General features: G+C 51.2%; 1 protein-coding gene across 1 annotated transcript in view; it reads left to right on the top strand.

Moving 5' to 3' along the window:
- LOC135873750 (zinc finger protein 436-like) overlaps nt 1–26,785 on the top strand; it is a 97,928-nt gene that overhangs the window by 16,714 nt on the left and 54,429 nt on the right. The window contains exons 6-8 of the mRNA XM_065398382.1: nt 364–382; nt 1,100–1,472; nt 1,560–1,785. Of these exons, the coding sequence (XP_065254454.1) occupies nt 364–382; nt 1,100–1,472; nt 1,560–1,785 (618 nt within the window). The remainder of the gene's footprint in view (nt 1–363; nt 383–1,099; nt 1,473–1,559; nt 1,786–26,785) is intronic.

Genomic DNA, 26,785 nt, shown 5'->3' with positions numbered 1-26,785 from the left:
CCCATCCATGAATGACCATAGAAACCAGCACATTTCAAGACCATCTGAATGCACCTGTGGAATTTAGGGTAGTTAGAATAGTTGGTTTTTATGCAGAAAATGATGCTTCTGTGGACTAGCTATTGCCTCCTGGGGAGGTGGATGACCTACCCCGACAGCAGAACCTTCCCATTGCTGAGTATCTACACTGACCCACTACAGCAGTCCAGTCATGGTGTCTCAAGTGTAGACAAGCCCTGAGATACGACATTCGGTGACACCCCCCGTCCCTCCTATTCCTCACTGCGCTGAATCCCACCAGCCCGTGCTCAACGGTCCCAGCTCTCCTACAACTCCCCCATTCTCTCGGGGTTTCTCTCTGAGATGAAGAAGCAGGTCCAGGGTAACTTCCCCTCTGGCTGGGGCCTTAACTTCCTGGAACGTGGAGTTCCTGTCTCTGTGTTTTAGGAGCCCCTTTGCTGAGCAGTGTCTGGCTGTGTGTGTTCCCAGCAGAGATGGGGAGAGTTAAATCCCTCATACGCAGAGTCTCCTGCACCTGGGGAGCTGCCCCCAGCCTTTCCCTGCTGTAAAATGGGCTGGGGTTAAAGTAATAGAAATGTCCCATGAATTCCCTGATCTCCCTTGTTTTCTTTCCCCTGAGCAGGTGTCCAGTTTCCAAACCTGATGTGATCTCCCAGCTGGAACGAGGGGAGGAGCCGTGGGACCCGGATCTCCAGGGCTGTGAGGAAGGAGAGATCCCCAGAGGTGCCTGCGCAGGTGAGGGATCATTAAACCAACTCAAAGCTCTCAGTGCCCGAAGGAAACAGCTGGGAGTCCCTAAAAGCCTTGTGAGCTCTCGGGGTTCAGGAGTATCCCCAGGAGGCCGTGTATCCTCAGGGCAGCTGTCGCTCATGGCTTCCTGCGCATCCTGACTGACACCTGGCAGAGCTCCCTCCCTGAGGGGATGTGGAGGCAGAATTGTTCCCCTCCTCTCTCCCCTACGGGGAAGAGTTGTGGAGAATCCAGCTACTAGGTTTCTTTTCTGTCTCTCCAGCTCTAATTTTGGTTTGTTTCCCCCTTTTCCATCCCTGTGTCTGAGGTTTCTCTCTCTGTCGGTGAGTGAGGAGAAGAAGCAGAATCCTCAGCAGGAAGATTCTGAGCAAGTGGCACCACATGGGGGATTATCGCACGGCTCCAGAGGGAATGTGTCCCGACATCGTGTGCAGGGCAAAGCCTGTGAGAGTCAGCACAGGCCAGAGAGGGAGCAGAGAAACCAGCCAGCGGAGAAAGTGGGTAACTCCATTAATTGTCAGGGAACTCACCAGGACCTCCTGGAAACCACAGCCCAGCCGAGAATACCCACAGGAGAGAGAAAAAACACATGCACTGAGTGTGGAAAACATTTCACTAACCACTCAGGCCTTTTAAAACATCAGAGAATCCACACTGGAGAGAGGCCCTATGGATGCAGTGAGTGTGGGAAAAGCTTCACTGTCAACTCAGACCTTATTGGACATCAGAATATCCACAAGGGAAAGATACCTCATCAGTGCTCTGGGTGTGGAAAAACGTTCACACAGAGTTCAGCTCTAATTACACATCAGAGGATCCACACAGGAGAGCGCCCCTATGAATGCCGTGAATGCGGGAAACTGTTTTGTCAGAAATCAACCCTAATTACACATCAGGCAAGGCATACAGGAGAGAGACCCTATCAGTGCTGTGAGTGCGGGAAAGGCTTCAGTGTGAGCTCAGACCTCATTGTACATCAGAGAATTCACACAGGAGAGAGACCTTATAAATGCTGTGAGTGCGGGTAAAGTTTCACCCGGGGCCCACCCCTTACAAGACATCAGGGTGTTCACAGGACAGTGACGCAGCGTAGAAACGTTGTGTAGGGCAGAGAAAAGACTTTTTTTAAAAACACATTTGCTAATTCCCACATAGTGACCTTGTGGTTTGTTTGCACCATTTGTGTCACTCAGTTCTCTCAGCTGCCTCGTGTGTTGTCCCCTTGTGCCTTTTACAGGTCGCCCTTCTCTGGGGTGAGTCCCGTGCTCCTTTCTCCTGTGAGTCATTGGATTGTGTGTCCTTCCAGCAAGGAGTTTCCATCAGCCCCAAGTGGGGGAAGTTGGGGTGACCACAGGTCGCCTCATTGAGTGAAAATGGACATGGGGTTTGTCTTCTGCTCTAGGATTTCCCTGGGCGTCGGCATGCTGGAGGTAGCTATCCTGATGTAAACACCGCTCTGTTTGCAGTGCTGACATAGCCCGGGCACAGGGGTTGGGGTTAGCTGGCACCTTCCCCTTTCGCCTGTCCTAATAGACACCCATTTTCCTGGTCTGGACAATCCCTGAGCATCACGTTTATACTGTCACCCCAGTAGCAGAGTGATTGTTAGTCACCAAGTTCCCCCTTTGCTGACAAAATGTCTCCTTCCCAGTTGTGATCACGCTGGTCCAGGTGGTGCTGGGCAGCAGGTATTTTACTTTTTTACCATTTTCCTTATTTAAAATACATTTCCATGTAACAAGGAGGAGCAGGAGTGGGACAGATGGATCATTTCAGCCTCTGCGAGGCCAGAAGGAAATGGGGCAAGTCGGAGGGATTCCCTCCTTCCCCATCACCGTCACTATATCTGCTGACTCTGGCAGCGCTGGCCTGTGTCTGAGGCACAGTGGAGTTTATCCACCTGTTTTTTGTCGTCCCCCCCCCCGCCCCCGCAGAGAGTCTCTGCACTTAGTATCAATTTGATCCTGTATCCAACTCATTAGAGCTGGAGATGAAAGTGTCCCAGGCCTGGGTGGGGAATTCCAATGGTGCAGGCGGGTGCTCCGGCCGGGAGAGAGGCCTCTTCCCAGCTGTCTCTCCCCGCAGCAGCACCTAGGCTTGGGGGGGGCGCCCCCCTTCCCCCCGTATCAGCTGCAGGGCCAGGCCCACAGGATAGGCGCCTCTCCCCGGCAAGGCCAGGGCTGGGTTCAGGCCTGGGCAAGGGCAGCTCAGGCTCAACTGGGTTGGCGCAGGTTGGAGGCCGGGAGAGATTGGGGCTCAGGGAAAGGTGCCCCTCCCCGGCCATGGCAGGCCCCCGGGTGGGTTGTCTGAGGGCCCATGCGGCGCTAAGGAGGCTGCTGGGTGGCTGCGCGGCTGTGCAGCTTACAGGGAACTCGGGCTACTTGTCCTGTACTGTAAGTGTAAGTGCTGTTATTTGGAGGAAGAAAAATCTGTTGTTGTTTTTTCACATATATTGGAAGTTGAAAACTTGGTTTACAAGCACGGCCTTAAGCACGGAGACGCTCCCGACACCCACACACTCCTCCTTGCGTCTGCTTTGTACAGTTAGACTTGAAGCTCCTTCCCCTAAGAGCTGCCTCTCACAATGTGTGTGTCTAATACGACACCGAGCGCAATAGAGCCTCAGTCTTGGGTGCAGCCTCTCAGGGCCATCCTTACCCATACGCAAAGTGCGCAGCTGTGTGGGGCACCAGCCCCTGCTCCGCCCCCACTCCCCTGAGGACTCCAGAAGTGGTCGGGCCTGCCCTCACCCATAAGTAGAGCGACCCGGCCCCAGTCTGCTCCGCTCCCCGACTCCCAGCCGCACCGCCGGCGAGTGCGGTGGGGCGGTTGCCCCCGTCCCCTAAGCTTGGGAGCCAGGGGAGCAGAGCAGGCTGGGGCCGGGTCACTCCACTTCCCACAGAAAGTGGCCAGCCCCTGTTCCCCATGGAGGCCTGGGGTGGGGCCCCACACAGCCCCCCCTGTAGGGCACCAAAATAGCTCGGGACGGCCCTGCAGCCTCTGGCTGCTACTGTGTTAATGTTAGGTAAAAAGCAAGTCCTTACTCACCTCTCCAGCACCCGAGTTCGTGCGGAGTTGGTATGGGGCTCACAATCTGTCAGAGACCAGACACCAATTCGTTGATCAACGGGCTCACACTATCCTTAGCTTAAAAGGCTTCAGAGTAAGTGTGGCGAGTTTATTAGGGGTGAGCATCAATATTTATACACAGAAGTAAACAAAGTGATTAACAGATCATGCATTAATGGTCATGCATAATCAATCAAGATTCTATAGGATAAAACAGGTTAAAATGTAAACTTAAAAAGACAAAAGGGGAGATGGCTACTTAAGGGGAGGGGGGTGTCATGAGTAGTTAGCAGGTCAGAGCTTTAATTAAAACTTTCAGACAGAGACATCAAGTCTGGGTTAAGTTTAAGCTCATCAAAAGTTCAGACTCAACATTCCTCCATTTGTAGCTTTGGGATAACTATTTACCAAAAGCTACACCTCATTTTAAGGAGCCAAGGGCCGCTTGGCAATTTCAGCCTGGGCCAACTCGAAGAGAGTAAGGCCTTTGGCTGAAGTAGGAAAAGAATAAACTGACCCACATGAGTCTATGAGGGAGGGGACACACTGAATACAGCAACACAGTATTATAAGGATTACTATGGCCCCAACAATACCCACCAAGAGTTTTTTAACCCACCCAAATCCAGGCAGCCAATTCCATAAGGCTCCCCACCAATCATAAGGTGGCTGGCCAGAGGAGTAGTTCTTAGCCATTTCCCTTAGATGTTTGGTACGTTGAAAAGTGTCAGGGTAGGTGTCATTTACAAAAACACAACATTCTTCATTTATGAGGGCGCAAGTTCCTCCCTGGGCTGCTAACATTATGTCTAAAGCCATTCGGTTTTGCAAAGCTAACTGGCGCAGCTGGGACATTTCCCCGGCCTGATTCTCAAATAGGGTCGCAGTTTCATTGGTTAAAGATTCTAGTAGTCCCTGTAGACGGATGACACCACCCCTCAAGCTAATGAGACCAGCCCACCGCTGCCACGACAAACCATCATGGATATTAATATCTCTGAAGGTTTCACGGATGTTACGAACGTGGGGAAAATGAGGGGGAGTGAGGGAGATGCGAGAAGGCGGTGTTAGCCATGCTAAATAACATGACCCTGCCCAATCAGGGGAGAGAAAGTAATAAGCTTTGGGCCCGCACACCCAGTATGTTCCATACAGTGCGTTTCGGGTATTCCATTTCTCAAAGTAGGAGGTAACCCACCACCCGTTGGACCACTGTTCCCCTGGTAACGCAGAGGGGTCGTTGTGCGAACTGCAGAGGCACAATTTGGTAGTGGTGTTTTCAAAGTGCAGTGTAGTACTGCTTGAGCAGTTGTAGAAGGCAATCGTATATCCCTTAACAATTAGTTGGACACCCTCGTGATCTGAGCAGGGCTTCTTAAAAGCTGACTCTGAAGGCTTGCCCACCCATGAAAAAGTTGGATCGGGGTGAGGGATCCACATATGGGATAAGTGGGATGCGCAAGGCTTGAAGCCAAGATTTTTACTAAAGGCGGTGCCATTAAAATATATGTTGCATTTACTTGTTCCCACAAAAGTTGACCCCTTTTCTTTAACAAAACACAGTGATCCTGTCTGATTGGTTACCCTGAGATATCTGTTAATTGGCACTCCTGTTTTGTCCCATGTAAGATTGTGTTGGACTGGATCTTTTACTCTAGCCGGTGGCATCCAAGTCATATTAGCAGTGGTCAGAGGAATGGGTGTGAAGGGGAGTCCCTGTTCTGCATTTACTGGAAATTGAGTACATACCCAGCAATTACTTCTATTTCCTAAAATATGAGTTTTAACCTCGTGGGAATATCTAATAAAAGCATTATCTTCATAAGCAGAAAATAAACTAAAAAGGCATAATAAAAAACATACAGTTGTCAGAATAAAAGGTCCTCTCATTTTTTCCGAATCAATTTAAGTCTGATGTCTGAAAGAGGTAAGCTGGTCCACTGGTCAGAGGCAGTGTCCTCAGTGGTGGCAAGAGCTGCTGGTCCGTCACTGTGGTCCACTACGGCTGGCTTGACGTGGGAGTGGTGGATCCAGGATTTGCGTCCTTCCAGGAACACTGCAGTCTGGGTTGTTAAAAGAACCTGGTGGGGTCCAGTAAACCTCGGCTGGAGGGTGTCGCCACGAACGAACTTTTTGGCCCAGACGAAGACCCCTGGTTGGAATAGGTGGATCTGTTCTTCCAGCGGCACGGTCTGGGAAAACTGCGAGGCTTTCCAAAGGGTACGGAGGCGAGCCTGTAGGGAGAGAAACTGGCACGCGGTCATATGATCCCCTCCCAATAGTGAAACATCAGCACGTGGTAGCGCCCCGCCTTTGAAAGGGGGGTGTCCATAGAGCAGTTCAAAGGGGGATAATCCCAATACACGGGTTGGGCGAGTACGAAGGTGAAACAGGACCAAGGGAAGTACCTGAGGCCACTTTAACCCTGTTTCCTGACAGTATTTAGCCAATGTAAGCTTAAGCTCCCTATTCATACGCTCAACTTTCCCGCTAGACTGGGGGTGGTAGGGTGTATGAAAGGAGTGTGAAATGCCCAGTCCTTGTTCTAAACGGCCAAGGACATGACCAGTAAAGTGGGGTCCGCGATCTGAGTGAAGCACGAGAGGGATGCCAAAACGGGGTACAATGTCTCTAAGGAGAATCTTCGCCACTGTGGCAGGAGTACAATTAGCAGTAGGAAAAGCTTCGACCCATGAAGTCAGAGGGCAAACCAAAACAAGGAGGTGCTTTTTCCCAAAAGGCTTTGGCATATCTGCAAAGTCAATTTGAAGATGTTGAAATGGAGCAGCAGGCGGAGGTCTTCCACCCTTAATTTTGTTAAGAGGCGGAGCAGGTCCATTATGCTGACATGTGCTGCATGCTTTCACTATTGACAGGCAGTAGGGTTGAATGCCTGGAGCATACCAAAAGCGAGCGATGGTGTCCACAAGGGCGTGTGTGCCGTAGTGACCCCCCTTATCATGGTGCCAGCGAACTGCCACGGGGTACGTGGAGCGAGGGAGGCAGGCTCGGCCATCCGGCATAAGCCAGGTCCCTTTGACCAGAGTGGCTCCGAGGCTCTCCCACGACTGTAGTTCAGCAGCGGGTACTGGTACGGGGTGCGGTGGAGTAAAGGAGGAGGTTACAATAGCCAACGTGGGCATGGCTAAGGGTAAGACGGCAGCCGTCTTGGCGGAGGCGTCAGCCAGGGCATTCCCACGGGTGACGGGGCTATCATCTTTAGTATGGGCCCGGCAGTGAACTACAGCCAGGACCGAGGGTTCTTGGAGGGTGCCCAAAAGCTTGTGGATGAGGGGGAGGTGCTGAATGGGTTTACCGGCAGCTGTCTGGAAACCTCGAAACTTCCAGAGGTGGATGTGACAATGCACAACTCCAAAAGCATACTTGCTATCAGTAAAAATGGTAACGGTCTTACCAGCGGCCAACTGGCAAGCTCGGGCCAGGGCATAGAGTTCGGCGGCTTGGGCTCCCCAGTTGCCTGGCAGTGAGGCGGCCTCTTGAATGTCCCATTCAGAGGTGACTGCATAACCGGTGAAACGCTTGCCATCAACATAGAAGGAGCTTCCGTCCGAGAAGAGGATGCAATCAGGGTTGTCCAGTGGCACGTCAAACAGGTTGTTCCTTATCTGTAAGATGCTATGAACTACTTCCACACAGTCGTGCTGATCCTGGAGGACTGGCAGGTCAGGAAGCAAGGTAGCTGGATTAAGGGGCCCACACCTTTCAAAAATTAGGTTAGTGTCTTCTAAGAGTTCGGCCTCTAGCTGTTGCTGACGATGGGCCGAAAAGACTTGGGTTGTGCCCCTACGCAGAAGGGCTGACAAGGCATGAGAGGTCCAAACCGTGGTAAAATGACCCAGGGTCAGGCTCTTTGCCTTTGTGATCAGCAGGACAGCTGCTGCCAGAGTCCGGGTGCAGGATGGGGTTCCCTGAGCGACAGGGTCGATCTGCTGAGAGTAAAAAGCAAGCGGGAAATGGTGGGGCCCGCTCAGCTGGGTAAGGACGCCACTAGCAATTCCGCCCCTCTCGTGGACAAAAAGGTGAAAGGGTTTGCTGTAATTGGGGGGGGGCGGAGAGACATGGAGGAGGCCACACTGTCCTTGAGTAACTGAAAGGCTTGGATCGTGTCTGGGGACCACTGCAAAGGGTCAGGAGCAAGGTTAGCAGTGAGTCGGTGGAGCGGTTTGCTTAACTCCCCGCAGGACGGCAACCAGGGGCGACAGAAGCCAATTAATCCTAAGAAACCTCGAAGTTGTTTCTTGGTGTTTGGCAGAGGGCAGTTTTGGATAGTCTTTATGCGGACTGGGTCCATTTGTCTCCCCTCTGGGGTTAACAGGAAGCCCAGATATCGGACCTTCTGTGAGACCCACTGAATCTTGTTAGGGTCTACCTTGTGGCCTCTGGTGTGTAGGTATAATAAAAGTGCCTTACCATCGATGCGGAGGGCAGCTTCTTCGCGGTTACCTAATAGGATGTCATCTACGTATAGGACTAACGTGGATCCCTGCGGTCTGGTGAAGCCTTCCAAGTTGTGGCGGAGGCATTGGCTGAAAATCGTGGGGCTGTCTCTGTATCCTTGAGGAAGTCGTTGCCAGACATAACTTTGTCCCTCCCAGGTGAAACCAAAGAGATACTGAGAGTCTGGGTGCACAGGAATGCTGAAAAAGGCTGATTTTAAGTCAATAACAGTGAACCACTCAGCATCCCAGGGGATTTGGCTGATGATAGTAGCTGGATCAGGAACTACTGCATGAAGAGGGACCACATACTGATTAACAACCCGTAGATCCTGTACAAAGCGCCAACGAATAGGGTCTCCGTCCTTTTTAGGAGGCTTTTTGACAGGCAGTATAGGGGTGTTACAGGGAGTGCGCTGAGGGCGGACTAGCTTTTGTGCAATGAATCCCTCAATAATGGGGCGGATGCCCTCCCGGGCTTCCAGCGACAGGGGGTATTGAGGGACTGACGAGGGGGTTAAGGAGGGTTTCACTTGAATCCTTACTGGCTCTGCCGAAAGGAGCAGGCCAACATCAGTGTCAGAAATTCCCCAGAGGGTTAAAGGCAAGTCAGTGAGGTCAGGGGAGAGAGAGGGGGGGGTTTCCCAATTACCCTGAGTTGGGGCCGAATCTCCTAACACTGTCATCAATAATCCTACCCCTTCAGGAGTGCAGGTTAAAGTAGCCTCAAGCTTACAGAGTAAATCCCGGCCCATCAAAGGGATCGGACAAGCTGGGGGAAAAAGAAAACGGTGAGAAAAACATTTATCAACATAAATAACATTTAGAGGCAAAGTGAGTCCCAGAGACTGTGGGTTGCCCTCCACCCCAGTTGCAGTTTTAACCTCAGAGGATAGCCAGGGAGAGGGGGCATGATTTAAAAGAGAGAAAGTAGCTCCAGTATCAATGAGGAAAGAGACAGGCAGTCCTTGGACTGAAAGGGTTAGACGAGGCTCTTTGCTGGGAGGGGAGAAAGTGAGGAAGGAGCCGGCTAAAGACATTAAGGAAATAAGACCATCACATTGTTTGCCTTCGCCCCCGGGGTACCGTCATTGAGGACGCTGAGTTTGCTGCAGCTGCTGCTGTTGCCCGTAGTTGATCCAGGCCTGAGGAACGGGCTGGGCTGGTGGTGCAGGGACGTATTCGTCCCTGGTGTAAGTATCTGCGGATGCGACCGGACCCTCTGGGCGTCCCCAGGGGCATTCACGTTTAAAGTGACCGGACTGTCCACACTGAAAACAATTTCCTGGTGGCTGGGGTTGCCAGGACCCTCTTCCCCGAGCACCCTGAAATCCCCTGCCACGGCCACGGAATCTGCCTCGAATACCGCCGCGAAAAGCTAAAGCCATCAACTTATATTCTTCCTTTTTCTCTTTCTTTTTACTACTTTCCCTTTCTTTCTCCCATGCAAAATCAGCTACGTCCAACACTGAAGTGACTGACTCACCTCCCCAACCAGGGCGAAACTTTAAGAAATAATCCCTTACAGGGGGCACTGACTGATTCACAAAAAACGAAATAAGAGTAGGGTGGTCTGTTTCTCTCTCAGGATCCATCTGAGTGAACATTCGGGCCCCCTCCAATAGCCTCGACCAGAACTTTCTGGGTGGCTCATCAGATTCCTGCCGAATCTGCATGAACTTAGCCTGATTAGGCGAGCGACGAGCCATTTCTTTGAGTCTCTCTAACAATCGCTCTCGATCTGTTCACAGCTGAGTCAGCCTTGGCTGACTCCAGTCTAGGGGATTCCAGCCAACGGCTTGATCCCGCCTATCCATCCAAGTGGTATTAACCGCATCGCTATCCCCCCATGTCCTTTCTGCCATCCACAATCTACTACGTTCCTCTCCGGTCAAAACTCTACTTAACAACTGATCTACATCCGTATAAGTAGGATTATGACTTGAAAACAATCTTTCTAAAAGTTCTGTGATCTTTCGGGGATTTTCCCCAAAGGACCCTGACAACCGTCCCCACTCTTTAAAGTCCCATTCTAGCCATCCTTTATATTCCACAATATTAGTATGTTGTAACTGGCCATTATTGTCCACAAAAGGTTGGTCGTGCACCTGTAAAGGCATTTCTCTACTTACACCTTTATTACTCACAAAAGGTTTGGCGGAGGCAGCCTCTGGGCTATCCTCAGGGGAGGGATATGCATCCTGCTGCATCTGCTTGATCTTTTGCCTAGTAATTACTCCTCCCGAGGTGTGCCCTTCCATTTCCCCCTTATCCCTCTGCAGAGATTCCGATCTGGAGTCCTGCAGATTCCCCTCTGCGCTCTGGAGAGAGTCCCCCTGCGGAGGAATAGGGGCAGGCGCAGTGGGGACCAACTGACGAGTCAAAACACGCCGTGGTTTACACCCTTCATCGAAATAACATGGAGGGGATTCACTCGCGGGAGAATACCTGACTGCCATAATTTTTAAAGATTTCCACAGCTCTGCTGCTGTGTCCCAACAAAACCAGTAACATAACTGTCCCGGATGGTCTTTTTCGATCTGGCTCCTTACTCCTCTTAAGGCAGCCTGTTCGAAAGAGCCATACGAAGGCCACCTCATCTCCGGGTCGGCCAATACCGCGGTATACCCAGTCCAATTCCTTACACACAGTGTGTACAACTTCCTCCTAGACATTCCTGTCTGTACTGGGAGTTTCCCTTCGTTCCATAACTTATTTACAATCCCCAGCGGACTCTCAAGAGGCACGCTAGTCCCTTGACCCATGGTGTCTGACAGGAGCCCTCCAACTGGCGTTTATCCTGCTGTCCAGTACACGACCCCTCAATATTGAATTGGCTGGGAGAAATCTCCCGTGGCGCCTGCCAATTCGTATATGAGTGGTCCGACCACTGGACAGAGGCACCGCACCAGAAGGAAATCCCGGACGAGCCCCCAAATTGTTAGGTAAAAAGCAAGTCTTTACTCACCTCTCCAGCACCCGAGTTCGTGCGGAGTTGGTATGGGGCTCACAATCTGTCAGAGACCAGACACCAATTCGTTGATCAACGGGCTCACACTATCCTTAGCTTAAAAGGCTTCGGAGTAAGTGTGGCGAGTTTATTAGGGGTGAGCATCAATATTTATACACAGAAGTAAACAAAGTGATTAACAGATCATAATGGTCATGCATAATCAATCAAGATTCTACAGGATAAAACAGGTTAAAATGTAAACTTAAAAAGACAAAAGGGGAGATGGCTACTTAAGGGGAGGGGGGTGTCATGAGTAGTTAGCAGGTCAGAGCTTTAATTAAAACTTTCAGACAGAGACATCAAGTCTGGGTTAAGTTTAAGCTCATCAAAAGTTCAGACTCAACATTAACAAGAATCCTGCTAGCAACAGGAACAATGACTGTTCCGTCAGAGCAGACACTCCGCGAGCAGGAAACCCAAAGGGCTCAGGCTGAAGGGATACAGTGTGGGGTGAGTGGGGCAGAGAGAGCCTCTCTCGTCCCCACACAGGACAGTGAGGTGGATGTGGGGGGGGGAGAGGTGATGAGCCGGGCTTTAGGGCTCCTTATCTCTCTGTGGCCTCTGACATCCCTGGCTCACTTGCCTGTGACCGACCTTGTCATCACAGCAGTCGGGAGACGCTGCCCCTCCCCCCATCATTCTTCTTGGGGGTCATTCCTGCCCCTTTCGAGCTCGGGGAGTGATCACATGACACTCCTAGGCCAGGTCTCGTCTCTCTGGCTCTGATGCAGGGAGCTCACAGTGCTCAGCCTCAGCTGTCTGGCTCTGAAGAGCAAACCCGGCCGTCTCCCAGCCCTTCCCCCACTCCTGACCGGATCTCACAGCTCTGCAGGCCTCAGGCAGCAACTTCATTCCCTGTCTCAGTCTCTGCCTCTGGGAGTGAGAATCTAGCTCGCACGCTCAGTGTTTCTGCTGAGAGAGATCGAGAATTGCCATTGTTCAAACAATCTCATGACACAGGGTTAGACAAAGGTTGAAGTGAAATACAATTTAAAAAAGGCTCTTCAGGCAAATATCGTTTGTCTCGTGAGGTCCTCAATAAATCTGAGCTACATCCTGTCAAACGAAGCTAATATCAAAGTATGTGACCAAACAGCCTTCACTAGGAGAGAAAACCCCCAATTCAGGATGGGCAATAAAACACTTGCACATTCAAAAATTGAAATCTCAGAAAATCTTTTAAGACTCAAAATCAGGGAAATAAATTTACCCATTTTCTTATGAAGTAGCTAAACCTGCTTCACTATTCATCTCATTATTTGGCTGTATTAGTTACAAAAGTTTTAGCATCACTATACTAAAAGAAAGAGAGAGAGAGGGAAAGAAAATAACCCAAACGACACATCTACAAATGATCTGAACTAGCCTAGAAAATGCCCAGAAGCAATTTTCTCAATAGCTGGAACCAGGGCTATAAGATTGGACAGGTCACTCTGTGCTTTGAGGCTCAGTGGGAATTCTCTGCCCACTCCCACGTCTGACACTTTCTTTTCCAACCCTCAGGAAACTGACTTAGGCTCATAGAAGATCAGGGTTGGAAGGGACCTCAGGAGTTATCTAGTCTAACCCCCTGCTCAAAGCAGGACCAACCCCAACTAAATCATCCCAGCCAGGGCTTTGTCAAGCCTGACCTTAAAAACCTCTAAGGAAGGAGATTCCACCACCTCCCTAGGGAATCCATTCCAGTGCTTCACCACCCTCCTAGTGAAATAGTGTTTCCTATTATCCAACCCAGATCCTCCCCCACTGCAACTTGCGACCATTGCTTCTTGTTCTGTCATCTGCCACCACTGAGAACAGCCGAGCTCCATCCTCTTTGGAACCCCCCTTCAGGTAGTTGAAGGCTGCTATCCAATCCCCCCTCACTCTTCTCTTCTGCAGACTAAATAAGCCCAGTTCCCTCAGCCTCTCCTCATAGGTCATGTGCTCCAGCCCCCCCGCCCCCAAACATTTTTGTTTCCTTCCCCTGGACTCTCCAATTTGTCCATACCCATTCTGTAGTGTGGGGCCCAAAACTGGACGCAATACTCCAAGTGTGGCCTCACCAGTGCCGAATAGAGGGGAATAATAACTCCCTGAATCTGCTGGCAGTGCGCCTACTAATGCAGCCCAATATGCCATTGGCCTTGGCAACAAGGGCACACTGCTGACTCATATCCAGCTTCTCATCCACTGTAACCCCTAGGTCAGGGGTCGGCAACCTTTCAGGAGTGGTGTGCCGAGTCTTCATTTATTCACTCTAATTTAAGGTTTCGCGTACCAGTCATACATTTTAACGTTTTTAGAAGGTCTCTTTCTATAAGTTTATAATATATAACTAAAATATTGTTGTATGTAAAGTAAATAAGGTTTTTAAAATGTTTAAGACGCTTCATTTAAAATTAAAATAAAACTCAGAGCCCCCCGGACCGGTGGCCAGGACCCGGGCAGTGTGAGTGCCACTGAAAATCAGCTCTTTTGGCCCAGTCCTTCTTGAGAGTGGGAAGGGGCTTGGACACCAGCTTAAAGCCACATCTGCCCAGGGCAGCACAGCACAGTGTGCAACGCAGGGGTCACATTTCAGTTATTTTCACTGTGTGCAACTTAACCCTGAGGTTCTCAGCCCTGGGAATGAGACTGTGGAATCCCCCAGCCTGTGGGAAAGATCATGAGTGTAAAATATCCCCCAGGGTTGTTACATCCCTGAGGGACCATCTGTCTCTGGGTGCTGGGGATAGAATCAGGACCTTTCACTGCCAGGCCTCTGCTTACGACCAGGCCCAGGTCAGCCGTGATCAAGTATAAACAGTGACTGACAATGAGCCTTAGCTCACCTACTGTTGTTAATGGGCAAGGCGGTAAGGCCTAAATGTACAACAATGGCCTAATTTTGGGTACCTCCGTTTATCTCTTTGAACTACAGGGCTGCAGGGACCTTGTTCCAACTGCATCTGGAGTCCGTGGGCAGTGCAGGGGTCCAGCCCCTCAGAGAACCAGCCCCTACGCACTTCAAGGCAGTATCCCAGGTTCGGACCCTACATCAAGAGACATTCATGAAGTCTGGACCCAGCCCACCACTGTGCTCTGGCTCCCATGTTGGCTAGCGCGTGCCAAAGGGGCTGTAGGGAAGGTGTAAAGCCCTCCCCCACCCTGGGAAATTCCTCCAACAGAGGTGCCACATGTGCCTCCCCCCAGCAGCTGCAGGCCCAAGGAGTGTTCCGGGGGGGGGGGAGCATGGACAGGCTGGAGTAGGAGGGAGTGGAGCAGGGGTAGAGGGGTGTGGCCAGGATGAAGCTGCACCTCAGTCTTATACCCTGGCAAAGCCCCTAACACCATTAAAACGGGTGCAGCACTTTACTCAGCTGAGCTGCAACCTCTGTATTAACCATGTAGTTAAAGTGCTGCAACATCGCACCCAGGGAACTAGCTGCATCTGCAGCAGCATCTCTGCTCAGCACAGCTTCCCCACCACAGCTGAATTCCCTCCTTCTCCCCGATGGCTGCGTCCCAGACTCCTGCCCCAGGCCCCCTCGCTCTGGTCCCAGATCCCCTCCTGCAGTGGAATGGACACGTGGCCGGAGAGCCCTGGACACTGGAGTTCTCTGTTTATCCCACACCATGGACCCTGCAGGAGCGCTAGTGCAAGCTCCCCTCACCCGCTGCCCTTGGCCATTGGCTTGCAGCCCCCAGCTGGGGTAGAAGAGCCCATTCTCCATGGACCAATGAGTCCCTGGTCTCTCTGCTGGGACTCACAAACAGGGAGAAAATCGGAGCAGGCCTTGCTGGGTGTGGTTGTGTGTGACGGGGTCACCTACCTCATTAGGGCCCAGGCTGAGATCCCAGCACATTCCACGCCAGCCCCTGACCTGCCATCAGATGGACTTTCAGCCTCTGTCCCTGTGGTGGTGGGGAGGCATTGGGTCATTGCCCTGGGGGCGCTGCTGGGCGAGGGAGGTGATTTACCTGCTCACACACCCAATGGGCTAGTTTTACTTTAGTTATTATCTTTGAAAAGTCATGGAAGATGAGAGAGATTCCAGAAGTCTGGAAAAGGGCAAATGTAGTTCCCATCTATACAAAGGGAAATAAGGACAAGCCAGGCAATTACAGACCAGTCAGCTTAACTTCTGTACCAGGAAAGAGAATGGAGCAAATAATTAAAGAATCCATCTGAAAACATCTCGAAGATAATAAGGTGATAAGCAATAGCCAGCATGGATTTATCAAGGACAAATCGTGTCAAACCAACCCCTGGTAGCTTTCTTTGACTGGGTAACAAACCTTGTGGATGGGGGGAAGCGGTAGATATGCTATATCTAGACTTTAGTAAGGCTTTTGATACAGTCTCACATGACCTCATTAACAAACTAGGGAAATACAACCTAGATGGAGCTACTATAAGGTGGGTGCATAACTGGTTGGAAAACTGTTCCCAGAGAGTAGTTATCAGTGGTTCAAAGTCAGGCAGGAAGGGCATAATGAGTGGGGTCCCACAGGGATCAGTTCTGGGTCCGGTTCTGTTCAATATCTTCATCAGTGATTTAGATCGTGGCATAGAGAGTACCGTTACAAAGTTTGCAGATGATACCAAACTGGAAGGGGTTGCAAGTGCTTTGGAGGATAGGATGAACATTCAAAATGATCTGGACAAACTGGAGAAATGGTCTGAGGTAAATAGGATGAAATTCAATAAGGACAAATGCAAAGTACTCCACTTAGGAAGGAACAATCAGTTGCACACATACAGAATGGGAAATGACTGCCTAGGAAGGAGTACTGCGGAAAAGGATCCAAGGGTCATAGTGGACCACAAACTAAATAAGAGTCAACAACGTAACCTGTTGCAAAAAAGCCAACATCATTCTGGGATGTATTAGTAGGAGTCTTGAAATCAAGACACGAGAAGTAATTCTTCCACTCTAATCCACGCTGAAAAGGCCTCAACTGGATTATTGTGTACAGTTTTGGGCACCACATTTCTGGAAAGATGCGGACAAATTGGAGAAAGTCCAGAGAAGAGCAACAAAAATGATTAAAGGTCTAGAAAACATGACCTATGAGGGAAGATTGAAAGAATTGGGTTTGTTTAGTCTGGAGAAGAGCAGACTGAGAGGGGACATGAGAACAGTTTTCAAGTACCTAAAAGGTTGTTACAAGGAGGAGGGAGATAAGATTTTCTCCTTAACCTCTGAGGTAGCACAAGAAGCAATGGGCTTAAACTGCAGCAAGGGAGGTTTAGGTTGGACATGAGGAAAAACTTCCTAACAGTCAGGGTGGTTAAGCACTGGAATAAATTGCCTAGGGAGGTTGTGGAATCTCCATCATGGGAGATTTTTAAGAGCAGGTTAGACAAACACCTGTCAGAGATGATCTATATAGTACTTAGTCTTGCCTTGAGTGCAGGTGACTGGACTCGATGGTCTCTTGAGGTCCCTTCCAGTCCTATGATTCCATGATTGGATGATCCAAAGGTCTCGTCTTGCCTTAACATCTCCAAATCTCTGCAAAGCTGAGTGTGGCACATTGAGCAGCCGCTGATGTTTCCATGTGTCGCCTGCTTGATCCCAGAACTAACACTGAATGATTCGGGGTGGGGGTGTGACACAGCGGGAGCAGCTCAAACATGCAAAGGGGCTGGCCAGGGCAGTGACATCACAGTAGCCTTTTGCAGGACCTCAGCTGATTGGTCACAGGAGGTTGGGAGGCGGTGACCTCACAGAGAGTCTATGACAACGGGCAGGTAAAAGAGGCTGCAGGGTGGGGGCAATGGCTTTGCTGCAGGGAGTCTCCTCCTCAAGGTCTCCCCTCGAGGACTGAGAGAGAATTCTGGGTCATGTCTATGAGCGCAAGGAGGAGCCTCTCTGGAGTTTTCCCCTTTCCCACTGCTAATTTAGCGAGAAGACAGATGTCCCTGTGGAGCAGGTAAGAGCCCCAGAGAGGTTTGGTACCTAGGCAGCCTGACCCACCTGGTGCTGGGCAAATTCAAGGCATGGAAAACACTAGGTTAAGGTGCGAGAATTTCCCCCGCACACCTTAGGCCATTGTCCCTCAGAATTATTGGGGACATTGGGGTTCATCATTTTTGGTTTCCCTTTTCCCTGCTTCCCTCCCTCCACTGCTCTCTAGCCCTCGTTGCGTTGTGGGAAGCCCTCCCAAAGAGATGGGGCAGGAAGGCTGCTCGGAGAGTGATCCCCACAGGTGACCTGAGCCATCCCTGGGCCATCTGGGGGAAATATCAGTTTCCCACCCCTCAGAGTCTCAGTGCTGATTGGCTGAGCTTGCGGCTAAAGCTCTCCCCTTTCGACACCTTCAGCTTCCCTGACAGCTTAGGGAGTTTAACAGGCTGTGGGGCTCCTTCTCCTACAGCAACAGAGAGCTCCTGTCCCCAAGCGCCCCTCCTGGCCACTGTGTCCTGATGGCCTTTGAGCAGGGCAGGCCATCCTTTCTGTCGTGGGGCGCCCCAAACTGGGCCATCTAGCGCCATCTAGCAGCCACAGGAGAAATCGCCAGCTTCTGGACCCGTGTGCACCAGCTGTTTGGTTAACATGGAAAGCTGCATCCTGGAGACTGGCCAAGATCCTGCTCCTTATTTTCAGCTTCTAGACTTCCTCGTCCATCCAGTGGGAGAGGACGGCTTTCAAGGGCCTGGCTTGGAGCCTTGCTAATGGGCCATCCACTGCTCCATGGCATGAAAAGACTCCCCGGGGGGGTGAGTTACTGCAGGGTTTTGTTTCTGGAGACCTCGCTCCTGTCCCTGTCTCCCTGGCTGGCCCAGGAGTGTCTGAGAGGGGAGCCAGGCAGGACACACCCAGCGATTGCCTGAGCAGATCCTTGTTGGAGTCCTAGAAAGGGGGTGGGGTTTGCCCAGTGCCATCACAAGTTGGGGAGCAGACGCCCCCGTCCTCTTCCAGGGGCCTATTGGGTGAGGCCACATTGTCCTTGTCGTGCTGCAGTTTGACTTCCCCTTGGAACAAACCCACAGGCTGCAGCCGCCAGACCCAGTTACTAGAGACATCCCTCAGGGGAGGGGAAGAGACCTTTGGTCTGTCAGCTCCAAACGCCCCAGGCCCTAAGCCATAGGTGGCGAGTGATATGGGCCCGTGGTGCTGGGCACCAGGAATATCCCTGGCCCAGGGGCCTGGCTCCAGCAAAGTTTGGGGCCAGGACTCTCCCCTGGCCCCGCCTGCCGCCCCTGCGCATCCCCCGGCCCCACCTGCTGCCCTCGGGCGATTGAAAATGGCCCCACTGGCACCACCGGCAGTACAACAGGCCTGAGCGGCTTCCTGTGCGCTTGCTCCACGTGTCTCCCGGCACGTCCCTGTGGCGGGGGGGGGGGGGGCTGTGTCTCCGCACGCTGCCCCTGCCCCGAACGCCCCTGCAGCCAATGGGACAGTGCGGGGGCGATGGGGACAGGAGCGCATGGAGACCTCCTGGCCTGCCCCGCCTAGGAGCCGCTGCCAGAGGGATTCCCCAGCCCCCTCCCAGAGCCTGCACCCCTCACCCCCTCCTCACACACACCCCCTGCCCCAGCCCAGAGCCTGCATCCAGCACCCAAACTCCCTCCCAGAGCCTGCACCCCAGACACCCTTCCCCACTGAAACTCCCTCCCAGAGCCTACACCCTGCACCCCTCCTGCACCCCAATCCCCTGCCCAGCCTAGAGCCTGCACCCAAACTCCCTCCAAGAGCCTGCACCCCAGACCCTCACCCAAACCCAAAGCCTTAGGGAGGTGTGGGGGGGAATTTGGAGGGGCAGGTTCTGGGCACCACCAACATTTCTACAAACCTGCCATCCTAGGGTGTTATTAGCACCACACTCTCACCAGCTGAGCTAGCCGGCCCACAGAACCAGCCTGAGAAGCGGCCCTTTCGGAAAGGAGCCATGGGCAGCCGCTGGGTGGTTGTGGCCTCTGGAATGGGGGGGGGGGGGGGGGGGGCGCTGAGGACAGCTGCTTGTGTCCAGTGGAATTAGCTCAAGTGGTTGAGCGCTCGCTTCACATGCGAGAGGCAGTGGGATCAATGGCCACATTCTCCAGTGGCAGGGGGGTTCCCATCCTCTGCCTTCCTTTTAAAAGCACTGCCAGGCAGGGGGCTAAGTGCCTCCAGTGGGCCCCTCCCTCTCCCTACTTGACCTGCCATAACAGTCCAGAGAATTTTACCCAGTGAGTCCTACATGGACCCCAGCACCGTACGGTTGAATTAGGACAGATCACTCAGAAAGTCCTCGAGTTTGGCTGTAAAGATGTGAAATGCTATGGGGGCAGGGGAGGGAACTGGCCTGTCTTTCAAGCTTAAATTCTGCAATTTCTACATCTAAGCATAAAGCTCAGGTCTGCACTGGCCATGAATTAAGCCCAGGCCTGCTGTATGGGAGACAAGAATTCTCCCGCAGACCCAGCAAGTGTGCAAACTAGAACAAAGTGATTGTGCACTATGGGCCCTGCCCCTGCCAGAGCCCCTCTGCTCCAGGGCACAGGGGTGTGGCCGACACTCCCAGGAGCTCTCTGCTTCTGGCCAGAAGGGAATTCTTTGGGAATTCAGTCATGAATGATATAGAGATTAAGGGGTTCGAGTTACATGATGTGCCCTGTGGCTTTAAGGCATTGGAGAAATGCTGAAGAGGTTAAAGGAAGCAGAGCTGGGTAGCTGGGTGTGGGCCCTCCAAACTTGTGCTCTGGTGAGACTGAGCAGTTGTGGGGATTGTGCAAGCTGTGGTGTTTACATGCAGATAGAAAATGTAATGAAACCCCATTTTTAAAACCACCCATGTCTGGGAATGTAAGAGAAGCTCTTTGAAATAAGTGTCTCCTTCACACTCTTCAAGATCACTGGCTCTAATACTCTACTGCCTCAAAGAGCCCCGGGGTAGCGCATTTGACAACAGATAAAGTGGTTGCTGATTCAAATCTAGGAGCTCTCTTAAATGTGTTCTTTTTTAATTGAAATATATTTTCATATCCATCTCCTGTATGTTCAGGAGATCCACTGAATGGGGATGTGAAATGAATTTAATCATTCAACATTTTCCCTGTTAAAATGTACAAACGCTGAACAAACCTGTCCATCGTCTAAAATCAGTTCCGGTCCTCTGAGGCTCTAGTTTGCTTTCATCGATTAAACAAAGATACGTTTCAGAGGGGGAGCTGTGTTAGTCTGTTTCAGCAAAAACAACGAGGAGTCCTGTGGCACCTTAAAGACTAACAAATCTGATGAAGTGGGTTCCAGCCCATGAAAGCTTATGCCCAAATCAATGTGTTAGTCTTTAAGGTGCCACAGGACTCCTCCTTGTTCAAACAATGATAGAATATGAATGTACATTTGCAGGGCCTTGATCTCCACGAGCGATGCTGTGCAGAAGAACAAGAACCACATCCAGTTGGGGCTCAGGAGTTAGCAGAAATCACCAGCACCTTGGCTCCTTCACAGTCAGCCAGCAGTAGCTGAGCCCCAGAACAAGCCACAAGAACCAGCCAGTGGCTCTGAGCAGGAAAATAGCCACCAAGAAGCTGGCTAGAGCTGCCGGGATCCCCAGAAAGGCCACCATGCCCATGTCCAGGAATAGTCCTAAGAAAGTGACGGCTGCAGTAGGGACAAAAAAAGGAAGAGAAAAAACCCGCAAAGATCAAAGCTGCCAAACCCCAGAAGGTGGACAAGAGCCCCCCGGAAAGCAAGACAGGAGGGAGCAAGGCTAAAACCAAACCCAAAGCCAAGGCTAAGAAGGTGGCCCTGAGAAAGAAGTGAAGTGATTTCCACGGGGGATGACTCCTGTTCCTCAAATGTTCTTTTAAGACTGACACTGGGCCTCCCAGAAAGAGCCAGATCCCACAGGACAAACAGCCCCACAGAGCGCAAAGTAAGGTGGTGGCAGTGAGGGTGTGGGCGCGGAGGGTGTTTCCCTTACACAGGGGAAGTGTTGTGTTTTGTGAAGCATCTTCCAGATGAATGCGGCTCTGACAGGGGATCTGCCCATCGCTCCTATGTGAGTCTGTGATCTGCTTCTGCTGTCTGAGAGGGACACTCGCTATCTGAGGCATAGCTACGCAGCACATCTGTGATGAGGACAGGTTACAAACGCTGGGTTCAATGACAGATGAGGTCGGGGAGGTTCTGGAAGGGGAATGGCAGCGCCACACAGGGTCATAATACTCAGACAGGGGCCTCACTTTCACTTCCCCTTTGGTTTCCATCACTCATTCCCTGACAGCCCCTCCACACACACACACAGAGTCACAACCGTCTCCGTGTCCCACACTTCATTGGCTACAGGCTCCCTGTGACTCCCCCAGATGGGGGCTTGTCTCTGCATCGCCCCAGCAGGGAAGGAGAGAGGCTGAAGGAGGACAAGAGACAGGTGGGGCTAGACAGGAATGGAAGAGACACTTCCTCCTCCTCTTCTTAAGAGACACTTTAAGCTCACCCTTGAGAAGTTCCAGTGCTGGGTGAGCTTAAATCACCCACCTTCCCATTAACAGCTGGTGGCAGGAACCAGCTTGATCACTGAAGGCTGGCCACCTCTGCCTGCCTTCCTAGGGGCATTAACATGGATTTCTCCTTCCCCAAAATCCATCTATGAGACAAGAAGGCCAGCATGTCAATCAGCTATAGTGGGATTAACACGTAGTACTTATAAAGCAGTGTTGAGTAGAGTGATGCTGACGTTGTGAGTTCAAGTCTTACCTGGAGCAGCATCTCTTTTCTTTAAGCAAATGGCTTCAGCCATTCATCTTGCCCTGTGGAAAATCAATTCCAGCTCAGAAGCCACTGAGAAAGGGAGACATCCAGGTCAGCCCTCTTCACTTGTTACTTTGGCTACAGCAGTGGTTCTCAACCTATTTGCCATTGTGGGGTGCATATGCAGCTCTCTGTGTGTTACGTGGGCCACACCCACACAATATATCTACGACTTGTATGTCTCTGAGGATGTCACGTGGGCCGCACCTGTGCTGATTGGGCCGCAAGCGGCCCCTGGGCCTCAGGTTGAGAACCACAGAGTGCAGGGCAGAATCTACAGCTCTGTGATACTCTGCTGTCCACCAACCCTCTGTGTCACGATGGCTCCAGCAGAGCCTAGAGCACGGCCCATCCTGTGAGTCTTTACCCCTGGACACCCCTCCATCTACTCCTGGGGGAATTCATGCAGAATTCATGTCTGGCACCCAATTTTTTCCCCACAGAAAATACATTCTGGCCGAGAAGTGCTGCAGTTCCACCATTTGCCTAACAAAAACTGTGGTGGCGCCAGCAAAGCCAGCAATACGAACTTTACTCCTGGGGGAATTCTGCGCCACTGCACATCTCAGTTCCCTGTAAGCTGCATGGCCGCAGCCTATTTAGCGCCGCGCAGCCGCTCCCATTGAAATAAGGGGGTATTGGGCTGTTAGAAAGGCGATTCTGTCCCGATAGTGCCCATCACCGCCAGGTAAAGAGACAAATCTTAAGATGGTTAAAGAAAATTTAATTTCACAGCATCCTGTCTGGCAAGAACTCACCCATCAATAGTTGTGACTGTGAAACCCTCACTCCTTGTTATTTTGTCTTTATGGTCCCCACTTCTCCATTGTTAATCTGTATGGAATCTGTCTGGTTCTTTGATTGTTTCTGTCTGCTGTAGAATTAATTTTGCTGGGTGTAAACCAATCAAGGTGGTGGGATATAATTGGTTAGATAATCATGTTACAATATGTTAGGATTGGTTAGTTAAATTTCCGTAACATGATTGGTTAAGGTATAGCTGAGACTATTACTATATAAATTGGGGGCAAACAGGAAGTAGGTCGAGGGAAAAAGACAAAAGGAAACTGTAATCATTGCTTGCTGGAATCTAAGCCCAATAAACATCAAATTGTCTGCACCTTCGGACTTCTAGTTTTGCAGCTCTCTGTTTACGCGAGAAGAACCAGGGAGTGGAGGGTGAAGGGATAAACCCTCAAACATCTTGGTGTCATGACTCACATGCATTGCATCGGACAGGTGGGTGGCAGCCTGTAAGTCCCTCTCCCCAACAGTGCGCACAGCTGCTTGGAGGAGGTTATTATGGCAGACTCTCGTGATGGTAGTTGTGGGTTCTGGCAAGCAGGGGTAATGGATTTTTTGGATTAAGGGATACGGAAGAATCAGGACCCATTCCAGTTAAGGGGTCAATCTGGGATGAGATTAAGAAGAAAATGGGGGCAGCATTAGGGGACCTGGAGGGATGGGGGGTGGCTGAGTTGGGGACAGTTAAAGATAACTGGGTATAATAGGGTTTGGAGGCAGAAGCAGTTAACAGGCCTCCTTAAGAGACAGGTACTGGGGCTTGGTCCTAGGAGAGCAGAGAAACAAAAGTTTCAAACTGAAAAGCTGCCAGGTTTGCAGGAGCAGGTAACAACCCCGACTCTTCTCCCAGAGACAGGATAAATGACCTGGGGATCAGGGTTCCAACCCTCCTGCTTCAGGGCATAAGCCAAGCACTAAGTGCCAGGTGTAGGAAGAGATATAGGAAGAGAGCCCACCAGGGCCGGCTCCAGGCACCAGCTTAACAAGCAGGTGCTTGGGGCGGCCAAGGGAGGGGGGCGGCACCTGCGGCGGCACCTGCGGCAATTCGGGGGCGGCAGGTCCCTCACTCCCTCTAGGAGCGAAGGACCTGCCGCTGAACTGCCGCCGCCGATCGCGGCTTTTTTATTTTATTTTATTTTTTTTGCTTGGGGCGGCAGAAATGCTGGAGCCGGTCCTGGAGCCCACTGAGGCTTCTCTGAGTAGTTCCTGCAACAGCTGAGGAAGCTCTTAGAAGGAAGGTGATATGGATGGTGAGCGCTCAGGTTGTGTCATGTTTGTCTTTCTTCCACAGGACAGAAGCGCCTTTGTCTGTACAAAGTGCAAGCTGGTCTCCATATTGGAAGAGAAGGTTCGAGGTCTGGAGAAACAACTATCAACCCTGCATTGCATAAGAGAAAATGAAGATTTCCTGGACAGACGTCAGGATGTGCTTCTACAGGCACAAGGTTCTGAAGAATCAGAGCAGGCTGCGCAGCGGGGACAGGACGGTGAAGAAAATTGGCAGCATGTGACCTCCAGAAGAAGAGAGGAGCATCCATGTACCAGCAATGCAGATACAGGTGAGCAACCGTTTTCATGTTCTCTCCACAGGTACTAATGCGGATAATGGACTAGATGATACATCTGAGGGAAGGGAGCAGAAGGAGACTCCACCGATTGGAAGGCATGAGATGCATTGTCCTAGGGATGGGGGTTCCACGACCACCGCTCCCAAGAGAAGGAGGCGGGTGGTGGTGGTCGGGGTCTCCCTCCTAAGGGGGACTGAGTCATCTATCTGCCGTCCCGACCGAGAAAACCGAGAGGTGTGCTGCTTGCTGGGAGCTAGGATTCACAATGTGACGGAGAGACTGCCGAGACTCATCAAGCCCTCGTATCGCTACCCCTTTCTGCTTCTCCACGTGGGCACAAATGATACTGCCAAGAATGACCTTGAGCGGATCACTGCAGACTACGTGGCTCTGGGAAGAAGGATAAAGGAGTTTGAGGCGCAAGGAAAAATAACTTTTGAAGTCGTAATAAGAGTGGCCCATTTCAGACAGTTGGCAAGAAGGTGTGAGTAACAGTAGGGGGAAATTAATATTGGGGAAATTAGGTTTAGGTTTTATAATCACCCCGATATCTGCTGGGAGAGCAATACAGCAGTGCACAGACAATCCAGGAAGTTTTTGGAAAGTGTAGGGGACAATTTCCTGGTACAAGTGCTGGAGGAACCAAATAGGGGCAGAGCTCTTCTTGACCTGCTGCTCACAAACTGGGAAGAATTAGTAGGGGAAGCAAAAGTGGATGGGAGGCAGGGACCATGAGATGGTCGAGTTCAGGATCCTGACACAAGGAAGTAAGGAGAGCAGCAGAATACAGACCCTGGACTTCAGAAAAGCAGACTTTTGACTCCCTCCGGGAACTGATGGGCAGGATCCCCTGGGAGAATAACATGAGGGGGAAAGGAGTCCAGGAGAGCTGGCTGTATTTTAAAGAATCCTTATTGAGGTTGCAGGAACAAACCATCCCGATGTGTAGAAAGAATAGTAAATATGGCAGGCGACCAGCTTGGCTTAACTGTGAAATCCTTGCTGATCTTAAACACAAAAAAGAAGCTTACAAGAAGTGGAAGATTGGACAAATGACCATGGAGGAGTATAAAAATATTGCTCAGGCATGCAGGAGTGAAATCAGGAAGGTCAAATCACACTTGGAGTCGCAGCTAGCAAGGGATGTTAAGAGTAACAAGAAGGGTTTCTACAGGAATGTTAGCAACAAGAAGGTGGTCAGGGAAAGTGTGGGCCCCTTACTGAATGGGGAAGGCAACCAAGCGACAGAAGATGTGGAAAAAGCTAAGGTACTCAATGCTTTTTTTGCCTCTTCACAAACAAGGTCAGCTCCCAGACTACTGCACTGGGCAGCACGGTATGGGGAGGAGATGACCAGCCCCCTGTGGAGAAAGAAGTGGTTCAGGACTACACCTCTACCCCGATATAACGCGACCCGATAGAACACGAATTCGGATGTAACGCGGTAAAGCAGCGCTCTGGGGGGGGTGGGGCGGGGCTGCACGCTCCGGCGGATCAAAGCATCAAAGCAAGTTCGATATAACGCGGTTTCACCTATAACGCAGTAAGATCTTTTTGGCTCCCGAGGACAGCATTATATTGGGGTAGAGGTGTATTTAGAAAAGCTGGACGAGCACACGTCCATGGGGCCGGATGCAAAGCATCCAAGGGTGCTAAACGAGTTGGTGGCTGATTTGATTGCAGAGCCGTTGGCCATTATCTTTGAAAACTCAAGGCGATCAGGGGAGGTCCCGGATGACTGGAAAAAGGCTAATGTAGTGCCCATCTTTAAAAAAGGGAAGGAGGAGGATCTGGGGAACTACAGTCCAGTCAGCCTCACCTCAGTCCCTGGAAAAATCATGGAGCAGGTCCTCAAGGAATCAATTCTGAAGCACGTACAGGAAAGAAAAGTGATCAGGAACAGTCAGCATGGATTCACCAAGGGCTTGCCTGACTAGCCGAATTGCCTTCTATGACGAGATAACTGACTCTGTGGATGAGGGGAAAGCAGTGAACGTGTTATTCCTTGACTTTAGCAAAGCTTTTGATACGGTCTCCCATAGTATTCTTGCCAGCAAGTTAAAGAACTATGGGCTGGATGAATGGACTATAAGGTGGATAGAAAGCTGTCTAGATCATCGGGCTCAACGGGTAGAGATCAATGGCTCCATGTCTAGTTGGCAGCCGGTATCAAGCGGAGTGCCCCAGGGGTTGGTCCTGGGGCCGGTGTTGTTCAATATCTTCATTAATGATCTGGATGATGGGATGGATTGCACTCTCAGCAAGTTTGCTGATGACACTAAACTGGGAGGAGTGGTAGATACGCTGGAGGGTAGGGATAGGATACAGAGGGACCTAGACAAATTAGAGGATTGGGCCAAAAGTAATCTGATGAGGTTCAACAAGGACAAGTGC

The sequence above is a fragment of the Emys orbicularis genome, chromosome 2, assembly GCF_028017835.1.
Source record: "Emys orbicularis isolate rEmyOrb1 chromosome 2, rEmyOrb1.hap1, whole genome shotgun sequence".
Classification (NCBI taxonomy): domain Eukaryota; kingdom Metazoa; phylum Chordata; order Testudines; family Emydidae; genus Emys; species Emys orbicularis.
Note: the sequence above shows the minus strand (reverse complement) of the source record. Positions and strands in the feature narration are given on the sequence as shown.